Genomic DNA, 20,470 nt, shown 5'->3' on the forward strand with positions numbered 1-20,470 from the left:
TTTGAGGAGCTTTAATGCAATTAAACTGTTTTTATCAAACCCCAATGCAAAGAAAAATGTTGGATTCTTTTCTCAGGTCTTCCCCATTTACCTCCTTCTACCTACAGGACATTTATGAGTTCCTTAAAACTTCTCTGAGCCTCAGATTCCCCATCTGTAAAATGGAGGTACAGCAAGGACAAGCACGGTTCTGATATGCACGAGTTTCAGTTAACATAGTATCTACAAAGCAAGAACTGCCTGTATTACACAGGGGCTTAATGGACAGTCAAATGGGATAATGAATGTAAAAGCATTAAACTCTAAAGTTGTATGTAACTAATACTAGCTCACATTTATTGGGCACTAAATTATGTGTCAAGAACTCTACTCAGTGTTTTATATATATTAATCATGTAATCTTTTAAAACACATACACACACACACACACAGATGAAGAAAGAGGAAGCTGAGGCATATATCAGTTAAGTAACTTGTCTAAGATAACACAACTGGTTTATGGTAGAACTAGAATTTGAACTAGAACATTTTTGATTCCAAATCATTGTGCTTTTCATCTATATTGCTTCTCATGCATTATTATTATTATTATTATTGGCCACAGCGATTGAGTTCTCCCTTTGTCCTTCTGGGAGAGATAGTATGGGATATGTGGAATAAGCATCAAGCCAGGAATTGGAAGAGTTCTAGTTCTGGTTATACCACACACTTAATCATGTGACCCTAGACACAATGACTTTTCATCTCTGGGCCTTTCTTAACAATATAATATGGAATGGACAAGTTATTTTCAGGATCCCTTCCAGCACTTTAAAAAAGTCTGCTTTGGCATATTGTTAGCAATTTATTTACATGAATTTCTTCTTCCATTATTGCCTTAACTTATTTTTTAAAAAATGAGCTTAAGAACAGAGAATTACATGACAAATACAATAATATAGTACCAAAACATACTTAAGTAATAAGGAGAAATCTGAGTAACACCAGGTTGAAATACAGTTCTGTTTGTACATAAAAGATTTTATAGTGTTTTAAAGTGCTTTTTTATCTGTTACCTCAGTTGATCCTCTCAGCACACCACTGAGGTGTAGGTGTTGTCTTACTTCTCTTTCCGTGGTGGGATAAGCAGGTAAACTGGTCTAGTGGGTGTGCGCTTGCTGGGCCCAGACCTTTTGTTAACAGTTCCTGTGGATGGATCCAGATAGCAAGACCTAGATCCTGTCCATGAGTACCTAAAGAAATAAAAAGAGTCAAGAAGTAAGATGGCAAGGATAGAGATCAGTAGGTCAAATGGGCAGTTTGAATGAATATCAGAGATAGTGGATTCTCTGTAACTGGGCCTTTTTGCATGGGTTCTTCAGATCCATTTTAAGGGTCTAGAAGTGAATGGACTGGAAGATTATTTTACAGGTGATAAATTGTGGCTGAAATGGTTCATTAGTAAGTAACAGAACTTATTCATATCAAATGATTCTAGCCCCAAATTCCTTTTTTTTTTAAACCTGTTAAATCCACATAGCAGTGAGCACAGACTCAGATACTACCATCACTTTATCCCATTTACACTTGCTATTACAGCAGAAACCCCTTCCTTTCCATCTATGAAAAGACAGACTCCATTCTGCCTAATACTGCAAACTAAGATCAGTACTTAGAACCTTGTATAAGTGTGACAGGAGAAGTCCCCTAGTCTTCAGCCAGAAAATAAACTCATTTTCATTATTACAGTTTTTGATTCGGTTCTTCTCTTCATTTATCCCTCATTGTCCCACATCCAGCCAGCCCCCTTCTTTCATTACATTACCTATCAACTTGTCTTTTAAAACACTGGTCATACCTTACACCCAGTGAAGTGTATGGTATGTCTCTTTACACATCCTGTGCTCCTATGCTTGACATTCATTTCTCATAGCAAAGCAGAGCAACATAGCCCTGCTTATCTTCTCTGTGCTGTATCCAGGATTTTCTCTCTGTCTCTGTTCCTTCAGTCCTAATAACCCTAACACTTTTGTGAAATTACACTGACTGGATTCCTGAAAGAGATCTTAGATTTGAAAGGGAGGTGGGTGGTGTCAAGACATGGATTGATGAGATGGCTCTAGTTGGGTGGTGTGACATGTGCTTATGTGTCTGGTTCTCCTTACAGTGGTGAAATTCCAGCAGAGATTTGTGTTTCCGGTACAGTTTGGTGGCCCAATGATAGAACACTGGTGGAATTCCAATCTTACTTTCCAAATTTACACAAAGAAAACCCCACAGTTAAAGGTACTTCAAGTGATTTTGACCTTTGCCTTACCATTTACTCACACTAGGGATTTGGAGCATACTTAAAATTATATTCCTACCTAAACTAGGAAATTCTCCAGGCTCAAATGATATTAATACTTATGATTGTTGTTTATTATTATAATTTTAAATTTCTAATTGATATTTGTTATAGGCTAGATATTATGCTAAAGGCTCTATGTGAACAACACTATCAAATTTAATGATTAAAACAGTTTGTGAATTAGATACCTTATTATCTTCAATCTACAGATGAAAAAAACCAAGATTTAGTGAAGTAACTTGTCTAAGATCACCCAAGCTAATAAAAGACAAAGCCAGGACTCTATCCCGAGTCTTTAGATCCTAAGTTCTTAACCTCTTTACTGTGCTCCCTGCTATGGAGGGTTGTTTGAATTGATACAGGATGATAGCCTTAATTTGAGGCTCTGCTTTCTTTTTTCAGACAGAATACATAAGTTATGCATCCCATATCCAAAGTAATATAATGTGGGTAGCAGTTTTATCAGCTAATTCCAAGTTTATAAAATCCACTTGGAACTGGTACAACAGAAATCAAACTATGTCATGAGCAGTTTTTACTTCCTTCAATTAAAAGAGTAGCTTTTATAATCTTTGACTTCCTCTTTGGTATGGATAGTATGAGGAATGCATCTTGTTTTCTTTTTGTTTATATTTTCAGGAGATCTAAATAATACAAGTTCATTTTTGAAAGTATAGCAAAATTGGAAGAGAAGGAAAAACATAATTTCACAACCTCAAGACAACCTCTATAAGCATTTCAGTATATTTGCATTGAATCACGTAGTTAAGGCTTCTTTCTAATTATAAAAGAATTATACATGTTTTTAATAGAAAAATATTTTTAAAACACAAAAATCACCTATAATCTCATCACCAATAAATATTGTTAATATTTATGTGTATCTTTTTCAAATGAATACATTATATATGTAAATCTTTGACAGTATTAGGATAATTTTATATGCAATTTTTATCCTGCTTTTTAAAAATTTAACATTGTCTTGAGGATTTTTATTCATTTTTTTCAAAAATGTAAATCTTTTCCATGTAATTTTATAAATATGTGAAGGTTTACTATATATAATTTAATACCCTATTTCTAATAAACATAACGAATATTGTTCATATTATTTCAAATTTTAGTAAACATCATTTTAATAGCTATATATTATTCCATTCTAGAAATGTGCTATAATTAATAATTCCTGATTTTGAACATAAAAATCTCATTGTTAACTTTTAAAATATACATTGTATATAAGCTTCTTATGTATTATTTACTATTTCTTCAGTATAAATTTCCAGAAGTGAAATTACTGGACCAAAGAGTATGAATATTAAAAGCTTTTTATATTTGTTGCTAAATTTCCTGTCCAGAAGTATGTTGCCAGTTTATATTCCCAACTTCAGGCATATGACAGCCCCTGTTTCTCCATAACCTTGTTAGCATCGGGCATGTTTTATAATTTTCCCAGCTTTAATGGCAAACATTTGCATCATCTTAATTGCACTTTTTATTTTTAAGCGTGAATTTGAACAGTTTTTGTAAGAACTAACTCTTAAAAATAGAAAAAGATAATCTTCTGACCTCTTTGTGACTCATGAAACCCTCTCTAATCTTCCAGGAAGAATTGGTAAAACCCAGAAGGGAGACCAAAATGACAGAATATGGGCTCCCACTTAGAGTTCTCTCAGTCAAATAATTAAGCTACTGACTTCATAAAGCATGGATTCCTTTATAAGTCATCATATGTTGTCACTTCAATTAAAGTCCCCTGTGGCTTCTCTTTACTTTAACTTAAACTTTTTCTTTCCTTCTTTTCTCAGCCTGAAGTCATTGGGTCTGCATCACTACCTTTGAGAGCTGTCATTCAATCTGAGCTGCTTTCTTTCAGTGACCAGCTTGCAGTGCAACAGGAAAATGGTCAGACTCCACTTGGCCCCCTCAAGGTATGTAGATACACATTCAGGTAGTCAAGTATTTATGGAGCATGTGTTACTGGCTGGCCGTGAGATTATAGCGGTGAACAAGAAAATCAGCATCTTTGCTCTTGCAGCTTATATTAAAACAGGACAACAAAAGTGCTAGGAAGGGGGCTTCCCTGGTGGCTCAGTGGTTGGGAATCCGCCTGTCAATGCAGGGGACAAGGGTTCAAGCCCTGGTCCCAGAGGATCCCACAAGCCGTGGAGCAACTAGGCCCGTGTGCCACAGCTGCTGAGCCTGTGCTCTAGAGCCCGTGAACCACAACTGCTGAGCCTGCGTGCCACGGCTACTGAGGCCCGCGCACATAGAGCCCGTGCTCCGCAACAAGAGAAGCCACCGTAATGAGAGGCCTGAGCACCGCAACAGGGAGTAGCCCCCATTTGTCGCAACTGGAGAGAGCCCACACACAGCGATGAAGACCCAGTGCAGCCAAAAATAAACTTAAATAAATAAATAAATAAATTTATTTCACGTGTATAATTTAAAAAAAAACTGCCACGAAGGAACTAAATGATACAATGTGACAGTAAGTACCTGGGAGGAAGTAGGAGATGGGAAGGTGTCTCTAAGGAGGTGACATTTAAGGTGAGATTTGAAGAATGAGAGGAAGAGGCCACCAAGTAAAAAGCACAGGAAAGATCGTTCCAGAGAAAAGAATGGCACATGCAAAGGCCCTAAAGTGAGAATGGGCTTCACTTCATCAAGGGGCAGAATGTTGCCACAGGATAGTGAGCCAAAAGGGAGATTGGACAGGCAGGCAGGAGCCATGTCGCTCAGAGCTTTGTAGGTCAGAGTAAAGGGTTTAGCTTTTATCCTAAGAGCCAAGAAAGGACATTGAAGCATCGAAGTGACATCTGGTTTACATTTTAAAAGATTACTGGGTAGAGAATATTGTAGGGTGCAGGAGGGAAAATGTTGCGTTCATCCAGAAAAGAAATGATTGATAGTTTGTACTAGAGTAGTGGCAGTGAACAAGGAGAGAAGTGGCTGAGTTTGTGTGTGGTGGGATGAATGCTATGTGTAATTCATTGCAGAGAGGGTTCTGTCCTTTATTCAGAAGCATCATTTTCTTAGGTGGAAGAATTTTTTGTTTTTTAGAGCTTGCCCTAATCATTTTCTTTTAATTGAAGTATAGTTGATGTACAATATTATATAAGTTACAGGTGTACAATACAGTGATTCACGATTTTTAAACATTATCTCCATTTATAGTTATAAAATATTGGCTATATTCCCTGTGTTGTACAGTGTATCTTTGTTGCATATTTTATACATAATAGTTTATATCTCTTAATCTGCTACTTCTGTATTGCTCCTTCCCACTTCCCTTTCCCCACTGGTAACCCCTAAGTAGTTCTGTATATCTGTGAGTCTGTTTTTTGGTACATTCACTAGTTTGTTTCATTTTTAGAGTCCATGTATAAGTGATACAGCATTTGTCTTTCTCTGTCTGACTTGTTTCACTTAGCATAATACCTGTAAGTCCATCCATGTTGTTGCAAATGGCAAAACTTTTATTCTTTTTTATGACTGAATAGTATTGCATTGTATATGTACAATGTCGTCTTTATTCATTCATCTGTTGATGGACACTTAGGTTTCTCCATATCTTGGCAGTTGTAAATAATGCTGGTATCATTGGGGTGCATATATCTTTTTGAATTAGTGTTTTTGTTTCTTTCATATATATACCCAGGAGTGGAATTGCTCATTCATATGGTAGTTCTATTTTTAGTTTTTTGGGAAACCTCCATACTGTTTTTCACAGTGGCTGCACCAATTTACATTCCCGTTAGGTGGAAGAATTTGAATGTGTGGCTTCACTATAGCTTTGTCCTGTTGTACTGGCGAGCTTTTGAAATCATCACAGCCATACATAAAACATTTCCATGACTCCTCATCACCCAGAGGATAAAATACAGGGCATACCATATGACCCCACCTGACCACTGCAGCTTTCTCTGTTCCAGCTTCCCTACCAATAGCCATGTCAAACTATGTAAAGAATTGCTAAAGTATTGTGCTGAGTTATGCATCCATGCTTTTGTTCTTGATTTTCATGCTGCTTCCTCTTCTTGGAAGCCCTCTCTGCCCTCTTCCTGGCCTTCTTAGTAATAGATACCATTTAATTTTAAAAACTTGTTTGACTACCATTGCAAAAAATTAACATCACATTATTCTTCCACTACCAAAGTTTTATTTTTTGCTTTCCTAGTTCATTCTAGACTGCAAGGTTTATAATCAGAAAGGGGTAATAAATAGAGCTGATGGACTAGAAATTGTTTCTGTCCTGGCTTTGTTGAGAGAAGCACTGTTCTAAATAGATTGCTGTCTATATTCAATAGAGCAAAAGAACTTTGCTGTGGGTTTTAAATAAAAGGAGCTGCAAGTCCCCTTTATCTCTAGTAATTCAGCCTCGTAATTGTGACCACTTTCATTCTTCATCATTTATCCCACATCCTTTTTTACTTTTTAACATTTTAAACTTTTAAAAATAACTTCAAACTTAAAGAAAAATTGCAAAAATAGTACAAAGAACTCATATACCCTTTACCTGGACTCAGCAATTATTTGTTGTATTTGCTTTATAATTATCTGCCTCTTCTGTCTCTTTCTCTCTTTTTGTCCCCCTCCCCACTCTCTCTCTATACACATACACACACAATTTCTTTCTGAACTATTTGAGAATATGTTACAGACATTAAACCTCTTTCTCCCTAATTTCTTGTGTGTATTTTCTAAGAACAAAGGCAACATTGTACATAATGCTGTACAGTTATAAAGATCAATTTAACAGCAATAGTATATTCTGTCTGTAGTCCATACTCAGATTTCACCAACTATGCCAGTACCTCCCTTTGTAGCATTTTTTTTCCAGTCCAGGATCATGCATTGCGTTTATTTATTTATTTTAATGAATTAAATTTATTTTATTACCTTTATGCATATGATATGTGATAGAGCTAAAGATCATAGGGTAGGGCTTCCCTGGTGGCGCAGTGGTTGAGAGTCTGCCTGCCGATACAGGGGACATGGGTTTGTGCCCCAGTCCAGGAAGATCACACATGCCGCGGAGTGGCTGAGCCCGTGAGCCATGGCCACTGAGCCTGTGCGTCTGGATCCTGTGCTCCGCAACGGGAGAGGTCACAACAGTGAGAGGCCCCAGTACCGCATAATTAACCTCAATTTACATAATGGTCTTATTATTTGCATAGCTAATGGTAGGGTTTGATTATAGGCCATTAACAGTCATTAATAAGTGAAAGTGTGTCAGAAATACTACACGGGTTTGTATCTTAGACTCAAGAAGCAAACACCCATTGCATTTAAATGTCATCTCTCTCTAATCTCCTTTAGCCTAGAACAGTTCTGCCGCCCTTCTTTGTCTTTTAGTACTTTGATATTTTTGAAAAGTATGGCCAGTTACTTTGTAGAATGTCCTCCATTTGGGGTTTATCTGAATCACTTATTACTATGATATTTGAAAGAATATGATTTCTAACTTCACCATTAACTCCATCATTCCCTGTGCATTTATTAATTGGCATTCTACTACATAGAAGAGTTGTCCCTTCTCCCTTGCTTATTTATATTGGTATGGACTCATGGATTCTTATGTTATTCAAAAGGTTATAATCCACTAGTAGTATTATTCATTTTGAAACTCAGCTTGTCCTGGATTTGTCCGGAGGGAGCCCCTTCAGCTGGATTCTGTGTCCTTTAAATATGTCTCCATTCTCTTCTGAGCACTTACTTATTTATGGCACAAGATGATGTTTTAGGCTCATCTTGTATTATTAATAAATCATCTGCCTAGCTTTTCTTAGTCCTGGTAAGGTGATGTATGTGCAGTCTATTAGTGTTCCTACTATTGTGGTATTTGAGGATGAATTAATTTATATCCTAACAATCTGATGCTGCTCCTAGCTCCAAAATTCTGTTTCTGATTCTAGAAAATATTCCTATTAACTCTCTTCCTTTTATGTTCTATAGGTAACTGTGGAGCTTGTTACAGATAACAAGGATTTCGCTGATGTCAATACAAAGTTAAGTAGCAACACCCAACATAGCCCACTTTGTGCTCTTACAAGTCCAGATAAGACACTGCCAGAACCTAGTCAACATGTTACCTGTACCAAAAATCCACAGAACCTCAATCAAATTCATGAAGAAACTGTAAAGAAAACACAGAATTTGGTGCTCCCCATCCCAAAGTCACCAAGCCCTGTTGTACCAAGTCCTTCAACCTTCACGGCTGTGCCAGCCTCTCATGATTTGATAAATCAGATAAATGTGTCAACAAAAGAAAGTGCTTTGCTGTTGCATGTGCTACTGATGGTGCCAGATGGGAAAGATTTCATTACTGGAGAATCTGAGAAACAACCATCATGCAATGTTTATTTAAATTGCAAGCTCTTCAGCACAGAAGAAGTCACCAGATCTGTCATCGCATGGGGCACAACAAAACCAGTCTTTAACTTTTCTCAGGTAACTTTGTACATGTCTTAACATTCCATATGCATTAAGGATGAAGGCAGGAGTTGGGGAGGGGACAGAAGTATGTTTCCCAAATCATAATTCCATTGTAAAAAACGAGAATTTTCAGACTGGAGGTGCTTTTATAATTATCTGGTATGCAGATCCAATCCCACTATTGTATGGGAAGAGGAAAAGACGTTGCCAACATTTTAAAACTTTTTGTGTGTCTATTTCTTTCTATTCTATCTCAGTTGATATGGTTTTCCACTGTTTCTTTTGCCTGAATTCTGAGTTCTGTTCCTTTCTGCTTCCTCTAGGGCTTTGATCAGTTGAACTTCCTTCTTTCTTTTCTGTTTCTCCAATCTCTCCTTCTTTATTTTATTTATTTATTTTTCCTCACTCTCATTTATTCCTCCACTGATTTCAGTACTCATCTTACTTGATTTCTCAGTAGAATTTGATGCTATTGCTTAAATTGTTTCCTTTCTTGACTTTCGTAACTCTCTCCTCTTATTTTCTTCCTGACTCAAGAACTGTTTTTTTTTTTCAGTCATTGGGCCAGTAGGAAAACTTGGAAAAGAGTCGTGATCCCAGTACTTCTTCCTCTCTCCTACTTTTAAATATTAGTGTTCCTATTCATTACTCTATCCTTGGCATTCTTCCAAACCAACCCTCTTTTCCCCATGGTCGCCACATCTACTCCCATAGCTTCAGTTGTGTGAAGGTGACTTCGAAATCCACACTTCTTTCAGGCCAGGCATTTCCGTGTAGTTTCAGATCTCTGTGTCTAACTGCCTGTTGGTCATCACCACCTGGATATCTCAAAAACACTTTCCTCTTGGCACCTAACACATCACCTGGCAAATTGCAGGTATCCAATAAAGATGTGTAAATGGAAGAAGAAATTCAGATGTATTCAAATCTGAATTTATTACTCCCTCCAAATCTGTTCCTCCTCCTCCTGTCTGCCCTAATTCATATTACAATTTACTCAGAAACCCAAGCAGAACCTAAAAGTTGTCCTTGAGTCTTTCTTACATAAAGATTCACCAAATCCAGTAGATGTTGCAAACTTAATTATCTCTGGAATAAATTCTCTTATCTCCACTCCATTGCCACTGCTTTCATTCAGACCCTTACTCTCATTCCACCTAGCCTTCAGACTGTCCTGTTTCTTGTCTCTCCCTGCCCATTTCTTCCTCTGTGCACCAACAGGAATGATCTTTCTAAAACACTAACCTGAATATTTTACTCTCCTGCTGAAAGCCTTTCGGTGATTACCCGTAGCCTTCAGGATAGAATCTAAGTTTGGACTGCAAGACCCTTTAAGACTACCTATACTTCTCCAGTCTCGACTCAGGCCACTCTTCACACTAGGTAGTCCAGCTGTGCTCAGCTACTTGCATTTCCTGAATATCCTCTTTTCCTACCTGTGTCCCAGAAGCCCTATCTATATGAGTTTTGTCCTCAGAGAATTCATGCCATTTTGTACTTGGCCTTTATGTGTTTGTCTCTAACACAAGACTGTGGCTTTAGACTGAGGATAACAGAGTGGGTTTTGTTTTGACGTCTTCAGCTCCTAGCACTGTGCTTGGCACACAGATAGGCTTTAGTAAATGCTTGTTGAATAAAAGTATAAATTAATACTTTGTCTCAGATGTGGAGTTTTGTTTTGTTTTTTTTCTGGCTGTTCCTCTCCCCAGGTGATTCCTGTCTCTCTGTCTTCCAAATGCCTGGAAAGGCTTAAGAACAATGTGATGGTAATTGAAACTTGGAACAAGGTGCGGAGCCCAGGACAGGACAAGCTGCTGGGGCTGGTGAAACTCCCCCTCCATCAGTTTTACATGTCATTCAAGTAAATAGGACCTTTTGAAGTATTCTTTTTTTGTATCTTTAACTTTGTATGAACCGAAGAGGAATATTTGTGGTTTGCAAACATGAACAACCCAATAATTCCTTGGAGGACTTTTCTCAATTTCACCACAGTTGCTACTCTTTCTCCTATGTTATAGCAGTATTACAGATACTGCTTTCCATGTTTTAGGCCCTAAGCTAAGAACCTTACATACATCAAGTCATTTTAATCCCCACAACATTCCTTCATGAGGCAGGTAAATTTTATTTCCCCTGTTTTACACATGAGTTAACAGAGGCACAGGGAAGTTAAATAACTTGTCATATATATTGTAAGTAGTGGAACCAGGGTTAGAACCCAGAGAGTCTGGCTCTGTAGTCCACTCTCCTCACCAAGAAACTCAACTGCCAAGTTATCACCTCAAATACTGTTGCTGTATCTCTCTGTCACAAACTTCAGTTAGTATTGTTCACATCAGCCATTTGCAAGATTTCTGTACTGTGCATTGTTTCTTAGACCTTCAGATTTGATTGCTGTACCTCACTTATCACTACTCAAAACCTAGATGGGGTGTTGATTTATCTGAAGATTATTTCTATCCTCAGTACAGACTGTTCATTTTTTTGTTTCAAGATAGTGATTTTTAATTATTTTAGAACTGACCTCTTTCAACCTTCTCATGGTTCTGTGTTTCAAATGCTGTATTTTACATTTTGCAAAGAGCACTGTTGTGGGCACTGTCTATAGAAATGGCTCACTGTCATGTGAGCCTTTCTATAACCCCAGGAAGTATTGTCATTATCTCCATTATACAAATGAGGAAACTTATTTAACTTGGAGATGTCAGCCTCTCTGGCTTTGTTTTCATCATCTGTAAAATGAGGGTGATGACAGATCTCCTATCTCCCTCTTGGAGCAGTTGTGAGGATCCAGTGAGAAAATAAACGGGTAAGCCTTCAGTGAACAGCTAAGTACTTATATGATGGTAACATTGGGAAGCCTGGTCAGGCTAAGGAGTGCTGCTGGAATCATGGATGTCATTGTCAGCTGTAAGCTTCTGGCTTTTTCCCCTTTTTTTGTTGTGGTATTAGTTTGGTCTGGTATTCCCCTTTCCTTCTCATTTCCTTAGACCCCATTCATTGCCGAGAGAGCATAAAGTGATAATAGCTATCAATTACTAAGCACTTATCATGTTGGTATTTTATATTTGTTATCTCAGTTTAGTCCTAACAACAGCCCTTTGATGGAAGTTTTATTACCTACATTTTACAGATGTGGAAACAGACTTTTAAAACTTATGTTGATTACTTAGAGTCATAGAGCAAGTAAGAGGCAGATCTGAGATTCAGCATGGTGTAATGAAGAGCATTTGGACTTTTTTCTCATCTGTGAATAGTGGATAGTAGCAACCTTTGCTGTGTTAGAAGGATTATAGAAACATTGTAAAGTGCTTACCACATAGTAAGTACTCAGTAAATGGCCGATATTATTTGTAATATTACTCAAATCTTATCTGCCAGACTCTAAAATCTATACTTTTTCTAGCTGAGCACACTGCCTACCTCTAAAATAATGCTATTCAGCAAGCCTTGGGGCCATGATGGTACAGAGATAAGTTAGACACATCTCCCCCCCCCCGCCTGTCAAATTGCTGAGTTTGGAACTTATCTGCCTGGTCATTTTTATTTGATGGATTATGGATAGAATCATATATTTTTTTGAACCACAATTACTTTTCTAGTTGTAGATCCTTTTTTTTTTAAATTTTTTTTGAGGAATTGGTATACTGTTTTCTTTGTGTTTTTTTGTTTTTATTTATTTTTGGCTGTGTTGGGTCTTCGTTGCTGCACGCGGGCTTTCTCTAGTTGCGGCGAGCGGGGGCTACTTTTCGTAGCGGTGCGCATGCTTCTTATTGCAGAAGCTTCTCTTGTTGTGGAGCACGGGTTCTAGGTGCGCGGGCTTCAGTAGTTGTGGCTCGCAGGCTCTAGAGCACAGGCTCAGTAGTTGTGGCGCATGGGCTGAGTTGCTTCACGGCATATGGGATCTTCCCGGACCAGGGCTTGAACCCGTGTCCCCTGCATTGGCAGGCGGATTCTTAACCACTGTGCCACCAGGGAAGTCCCTGTAGGTCCATTCTAACAAACTGAGAAAACAAGCCAAGTAAGAAATGAAGCAACTCTATGACATGATTGATGACTGTTATTTACTCGTGCACAATTTCTCTCCCTTTAGAGATCCCAAGATTTCTCGCCTGCTGCTTGATGCTCAGTATCCAGTTGTTGCTGTCGACAGCTACATGCCTGTGATTGATGTGTTCTCAGGCCACCAAAATGGGAGTCTTCGAGTCTTTTTAGCTATGGGTTCTTCAGATCAGATAATAGCACTGCAAAGATTAAAGAATGAAGAAGGAACACTTCCTCCCTTCAACCCCAGGCCAGCCCATCTCCTGGACCAGCCATCTGTAGCATCTGTTGCTATGGTAGTGACTAAACACTTGATTGTTTACAAAAAACATAATCTTATTTTAAGGCTTAAAAGGTGATGTTTTGATGCATGCATATGCTGTGAAATGATTATCACAATCAAGCTAATTAACATATCCATTATTTTATCTGGTTACCTTTTGTGTGTGTTTGATGAGGACACTTAAGATCTACTCTCTTAGCAAATTTCAAGCACCGTAATCTCATTTTATCTTGCGTGTTTTAATGAAACCATTGCCCCAAATTCTTATTTCAATAGTGAAAGGCTTAACAAAAGAACATGCTTGCACTTCAATGCTTGCTGTAGCTCAAAAGAATCATTGGTATTTTTCTTTCTTTGTTTAAATGGATACCTGTGTCCCTCTGAGCTCCTTGAATTTATAAAGAAAATGGAATTGGACAACCAGATCTTAATCCTCTAATTTACTAAATTGCCTTTTCTTTTTTTTTTTCCCCTTACGGGGGCCTCGCACTGTTGTGGCCTCTCCCGTTGCGGAGCACAGGCTCCGGATGCACAGGCCCAGCGGCCATGGCTCATGGGCCCAGCTGCTCCGCGGCATGTGGGATCTTCCTGGACCGGGGCACGAACCCATGTCCCCTGCATCGGCAGGCGGACTCTCAACCACTGCGCCACCAGGGAAGCCCCCTAAATTGCCTTTTTAAAAAAATTGAAGTGAACCTAAATCTGCTCTAAAAAAATAGTCTTAATGAAAAAAAAAGAAAAGGTAATCTGGGGGAAAAAATGGGGATGGAGATGAAGAGTGATCCCAAATGTAAACCAGCAAAGTATTCTGTTTCTTGACCAAATCCATGTTGGAAAGTTAAAGTGAAGTTCCTTGCTTTTCTACTAATAACTTAAAAGTTATTTGTTCTGTACAGTGCTGTTCAGTTGAGAAAGCACATTGATAAACTTTATCATGTTTATTCCCCTAACAACTACATTAGGTAGGTCATTGTCATTCTCTTTTTTAGGTGATGAAACAGAATCAGAGAGGTTATGTTACTCATCCAGGGTCACACAGCTAAGAATGGGAGAATTGGTGTTCAGACACAGGTCTTCTGACTCTAAGTCCACTGTATCATGTCCTCCTCTATCTTACATTTGATGTCTTTATTAGTATAGCCAAGTTTCAGTGTCCACACCATTTAAGTATGTTATGTTTTTTAATCTGAGTGACAAATTTGATGTCTCTAACAGAGAAAGAACTATTAAGAAAATACCTATTAGTAGGTTATTGGTTTTTGTTTTTGTTTTGTTTGTTATTGTTTATTTGTTATGAACTCTAAACTTTTTCTATTATTTATTTATCATATTAGTAGTAGAAGTGCCTTCAGTAACAGTATATTCACTACCTCCCCATTAATAAACAGTCTCAGTGTTATTCCTAACTTCATTAGAAATAATAATTAAGGACTTCCCTGGCGGTCCAGTGGTTAAGACTCCACGCTCCCAGTGCAGGGGGCACGGGTTCGATCTCTGGTCAGGGAAGATCCACATGCCATGTGGCACAGCCAAAAATAATAATAATAATAATAATAAATGAAAACTTGTTTCAAATATGTGTTCTTTATCCTATTAAGGAAATAGCCTTCTGTTTTTAGTGTACGAAGAATCAGGAACATCTGATTAAATTTTATCAAATGCCTTTTTAGCCTTTATTGAGATAGTCACTTTTTTTCCTTCCTCTATTAATGCACTCTATTACATTTATGGATTTCCTAATATTGACCCAGTCTCACAGCCTAGAGTAAGTCCTGCCTGATCTGATTACAGTGAACAGTTGTGAGATTTATATACAGTGAAAATTAAGTATCTGTTCTAGTATCAGCCAATTATGCTTATTTCTTCATCTATTCTCAGACTTCATAGAGAAGCATGAATACACTATACAAATTACTCTTTAAAGCTCCCCAGTATCTCTGTTTCATTTAATAGGCAGGGGACCAAGGAAATGGATTGATGGAACACCACTTTGAACTCCTTATAGACAAGATTAAAGGGCTCGCCCCTCTTCAGGCAACAGTCTGGGGAGAAGCAGATTGTTATGTCCAGTACTACTTTCCAGTTCAAGACTCGCAACCCAGTGTGCTGAAAGGACCTGGGTTCCTTGAAAATGGTAGGTTTGGGAGATTAGGTTTTCTCATTCTTGTGTGGCTCTTTTATTGAATATGCTTAGGAATTTTTTTTCCTGAGTCAGTTTTATGTTCCTCAGTATTTCCAGCCTTACCTGGGCAGTACAGGAGATAGCCTGAGTTTTTACTTTTCTTAAATTGTTTTTTAATTTAATTTTGATTTGATTTCAAATTTATGGAAAAGTTACAAAAATAGTACAAAATAATACAAAATAGTACAAAAATACCCTTTACCTAGGTCCATCAGTTATTTACACTTTGTCTCATTTTGTATCATTTACATGCCTACTCACTCTTATCATCTATTAACATACAGTTGATTCTCATTATCCACTGTAGTTATATTCTATAAAGTCATCAAGAGCACTGAATTAAGAGAATACAAAACCATTGCTCCTGGGGGAAATACATACATATACATATCTCACATAGATCATAATCTTAAATCCTAAAACAATTCATCCTCATAGATTCTATTTTCTTTATTTTACAGAAGAGAAAACAAGGTTCAGAGTGTTAATGGCTGAGGCCGCCCCACTAACAAGTGCCAAGGTTGGCATTCAAACACTGTCCAACTGGCCACAGAGCCAGAGCCCCTGCACTACATTGCACTGTCCCTTGCCATCCCATCCTCTGGTCATCTCTGAGAGCTAAAACAAGAAGACAGAGTGTCACCTTGTTTGATCTCAGCTGGGAATGAGCAAGTTGGGTGACTCAAATTGTCTGCTATTCTGAGCATGTCCTTGAATAACCGTGAAAGTGCTGCCAGTATTGGTTTTGAGGTTCAAATAATGGACTTGTATCCGGGATATACTGATATAAAGAACTCTTACAAATCAGTAATGAAAAGACAACCCAATTTAAAAATGGGCAAAGGATCTGAATGGACACTTCTCTAAAGATATACAAATGGTCAATAAGTACATGAAAAGATGCTTAACATCATTGGTCATTTGGGGGATAAAGATCAAAACCACCACAAGATACCACTTCACACTCACTGAGATGGCTATAATTTTTTTTAAAACAGACTAGGGCTTCCCTGGTGGCGCAGTGGTTCAGAGTCCGCCTGCCGATGCAGGGGACGTGGGTTCGTGCCTCTGTCCGGGAAGGTCCCAGATGCTGCGGAGCGGCTGGGCCCGTGAGCCATGGCCACTGAGCCTGCGCATCCGGAGCCTGTGCTCTGCAACGGGAGAGGCCACAGCAGTGAGAGGCCCGCGTACCACAAAAATAAAATAAAATAAAAAGACTAACAAGGGTTGGTAAGGAAGTGAAGAAGTTGGAACTCTTACACATTGTCTACCAACAAAGGAATCTCTTCTGTATTACCATGGCATCTCAGGGGACCAGAGCTGCTAGGGAAATGGACCTTGGTAGGAGTAATACAGTCAGAAGATACAGATTCCGGTTCCAGGTCTGTGACCTACTAGCTCTAAGACCTTTGGGTTGACTATATAACATCAAGGTATCATATCCTCATCTGTGTAGTAGGAGAAATAATACCTGCTTTGTTTTCTTTACAGGAGTATTGTGAGGATAAAATTGAACAATACTGAATATTAACATACTGTAAAACTACATATAAAACACTTATTTATTTATTTATTTAGGCTGCGTCAGGTCTTAGCTGCAGCTTGCGGGATCTTTCGTTGCGGTATGTTGGCTTCTCTCTACTTGTGGTCTGCAGGTTCCAGGGCGTGCAGGCTCTGTAGTTGCGGCACGTGGGCTCTAGTTGTGGTGCGTGGGCTCAATAGTTGGCAGTGCGCGGGCTTAGTTGCCCCACGGCATGTGGGATCTTAGTTCCCCAACCAGGGATCGAACCCACGTCCTCTGCATTGGAAGGTGGATTCTTAACCACTGGACCACCAGGGAAGTCCCTGTAAAACACTAAGTGATGTGTTGGATTATTCTGAACTGCTTTTCTTTTCCAAAGGATTCACTCTGAAGCCTTTCAGATCTGCAACCACACTCTGCATTCCAGACCCCATCTTTAATAGTGAGCACCGTCACTCTCTCCTGTTGCCAGCTGAAATTCCAGTGCAAAGGCTCCTACTCAGTGCCTTCTCTGCACACGGGCTTGTACCTGGAGGTGGAGTCCAGTTTGAAATCTGGTGCAGGTACAGTGTGGAGAACCCATGCCTGTGCCTAGGAAGGAAGTGCACAGTCACAGAGCATCCTTCCCTTAATTAGCCCAGGTTGAATTATAAGCAAGCAAAGAGCCCCCTTCTGCCCTGTTTAATATTATTTAGGTTTGATAATGACTCTTGTCCAGATTTTACTGAAATCTGTTCAGTTATTAGGCTCTTGGGAGCAGTTGTATCTCATACTTCTAACCACTACTTACATTTGGAAGAGAAGTTTTAGTTTTATCTCCTACTGTCACTTAAATGTATCAGTCACCTTTTTTCTGCTTCTCTTTCTGCCTTATATAGTTCAGGCCCTCACTATATCATGCCTAAATTATTGTAATACCCTCTTAACTGGTCTCCCCACTTCTAGAATCGTTTCTTGTAATCCGTTCTTCCCACCACCAGAAGAGTGGCCTTTGTAAAATATAATTCCACTCATGGCACAGACTTCGGCAGATTTCCAGGAAAGATAATGGCATGAATACAGATGTTTAACCTCCCCCTTTGCATCCTCACCCCCAAGAAACCAATTAAAATAATTTTAATGTGAGGAGGAAATAGAGTAGGTACTAACAGATCCTCATCACCCCTTCAAATTTGAGGGGCATGGGCCTGAAGCCATAGAAGAGATTGGAACTGCACTGCTTAGAACCACTTGTGCTGCAGGATGGATGCTTTCAGGAGTGGCAACTCCCAAAGGGCCAAGCCAGATGCGGATTCCTCAAACAGAAAACCTGTGAGAAGCTGGGCTTTGTCTTGAAGACAGGGTATAATTTATGGGGTTCTTCCTCCAAGTAATGGGCAGTAAATCCAGCCGGACACAACCACAGCTGTATATCAGAAATACAGAACAATCAGGCACCAAAGATAACTAGATACTGAAAGCTGATCCCTGGGGCAGAGTGAATCATTCATCCACCTTATTCTTTCAACTGACAGCTTGTGCTTTTGTGGCTTACAGGTACTATTATCCTAATGTGAGAGACCAGATGGTCGCCAAAGGAACCTTGCCATTATCGAGGATCTGTGCCATTGTAACCATGCAGCACCGTGAGGATGTGGGAATACAGACCTTTAATCTCCCTTTAAGCCCCAGGCTTGAGAATAAGAATGAACTAAGGAACCAATCATCAGGTAATTGAAGACTAGTTTATCTTTCCCTAGCATATATAAATATCCCTTTTCTCTCGTAAATTAGTGATTCTTCACATTTTGTAGTACTTACCCTTTTAAGAATCTGATAAAAACTATGAGACACCTTCTCTTAGAAAAAGAGTGTAGAATATACACTGCAAATTTTGTATATAATTTTAGAAAATTCATAGTTATGTAGACTCTGTATATAAATGTTGCTTGTCTCATCTCACCTTTAACTTCAGCAAGCATTTGATAAGCCCTCATGGCATAAAACCTAAGTCTTATATAGGTGTACTCAGAGAATTATTATTCCAAGGCAACATGATGTAGGATTGGAAGAATATAGTCAGCATGAACTGGGAATTCACTGTGAGGGAAGAAGAAGTCAGGATTTAAAGTTAGAAGGGATTAGTTAGAATTTAGAGTTTTCAATTGTATCCTAATGGTTACAGCTGGATGACCCACCCTCCAGATACATCATGAATAACTAGAATTAGCCTTCTAAATCAAGTTACTGTTCATTCTTACCAGAGAGTATCTGCCCATACAAAAGGTTTTTTCTTGCTATGATTAAGATTGAGTTGTTCCTCTGACCCTCACTGATCAGCTTGTTCTGTTGTTCCTTAAAGCTTTCCCTGAAATGTGATAGAATTTTTATAAAAGGATGGCATGTAAAGGTGTTTAAGGTGGTGGCAGTAGGAGGGTGACAGAAATATATGAGTGCAAAAACCTTTTAAAGGTTTAAAAAAGAAGAAAGGTTAGAGTCCATCTCAATTCTATAAAAATAACTGGGATTAAGTTCTGCCTCTGATAGTTAATGTGATTTTGGCAAGCAGTTGAATCTCTGAGCCATAGTTTCTTGGATATAAAGTGAAAATAGTGACATCTGTTCTGCTTTATTAATCCTAAAGTACAATAATATAATGTGATTCTGACCACAGACAGATTGTTTCACTGCTAAGGCCCCATATTGTTCATTAGGATTATAGTGTTTATCCTCTTCCTTCCTTCCTGACTAGACTTGGGGTTTGGTAGAACAGAGATTATTCCAACCAACCTTCTTTTCATTTTTCCTTTTGCCCTCATTCTTTAGGTTTACTGGATGTGGGCCTAAGGTACAGGTGTACTCCAAGGACAGCAGAGGGAGTTCTTGCAGCCCGAGCCGTCTGCATCTCAGTCCAGATTATCAGAGCCTGTGGTTTGCAAGCAGCAGCCAAGTAAGTTCACCTTAGAAAAGCAATTCTCAAAGCAAACCTTTCTCCACTGCAGTCCACATGATATGTGATGCCCAAATAACGTAAAACTTTCTTGCATACAATTTCCAGTTTATTAAACACAACTCTACTCTTTTTCTCTTAAGAAAGCATGTAGAAATATAAGTGAATAAATCACTTGCAAATTTTGCTGTTTTAACTATTATTAGCAATTTAGTTCCTTGACCTTGTCCAGCGATATTATCCTCTAACCTACTTACCCTCTTATTCCCAAGGTCAGACCCTATGCCCACCAGCCATGCCAGGACCAGTCACCACTACACCTCCTCAATAGTCTCTCATGTTCAGTCTCTGAGTACCAACTCCTATTTTTCTAGCTTATTCCCCTTTAGTCTGTTCTCAATACAGAAGCCAGTGATCTTATGAAAACTTAAATCAGGTCTTGACACACATCTACTTAAAACCCACCAATGCCTTTCCATCTCATTCAGAGTAAAAGCCAGAGTCTTTAAAATGGCTGTAAGACCCCACATGATCTGACCCCGTTATCTTTATGACCTCCTCTCTTCCTGGTAGTTGCTGCTCTACTCACTCCACCCCAGGCACTGGCTTTCTTGTTACTTCTGAACACACCATGCTCTTTTTCCCCTCAAGGCCTTTGTCTTGCTATTTCCTCTGCCCGATACACTGTTTCTATGTATAAACAGCATGGCCCTCTCTTCCCTCCTTCAGGTCTTCACTCATTC

General features: G+C 38.7%; 1 protein-coding gene across 1 annotated transcript in view; it reads left to right on the plus strand.

The window, feature by feature from the left end:
• Positions 1-20,470, plus strand: part of C2CD3 (C2 domain containing 3 centriole elongation regulator) — a 127,279-nt gene that overhangs the window by 49,746 nt on the left and 57,063 nt on the right. Inside the window, exons 12-20 of the mRNA XM_082845335.1 lie at positions 2,147-2,265; positions 4,138-4,260; positions 8,288-8,782; positions 10,477-10,628; positions 12,861-13,107; positions 15,048-15,228; positions 17,178-17,361; positions 18,335-18,507; positions 19,604-19,727. Coding sequence (XP_082701461.1) covers positions 2,147-2,265; positions 4,138-4,260; positions 8,288-8,782; positions 10,477-10,628; positions 12,861-13,107; positions 15,048-15,228; positions 17,178-17,361; positions 18,335-18,507; positions 19,604-19,727 — 1,798 coding nt within the window. The remainder of the gene's footprint in view (positions 1-2,146; positions 2,266-4,137; positions 4,261-8,287; positions 8,783-10,476; positions 10,629-12,860; positions 13,108-15,047; positions 15,229-17,177; positions 17,362-18,334; positions 18,508-19,603; positions 19,728-20,470) is intronic.

The sequence above is a fragment of the Leucopleurus acutus genome (genome assembly GCF_964270905.1).
Source record: "Leucopleurus acutus genome assembly, chromosome: 8".
Taxonomy (NCBI): Eukaryota; Metazoa; Chordata; class Mammalia; order Artiodactyla; family Delphinidae; genus Leucopleurus; species Leucopleurus acutus.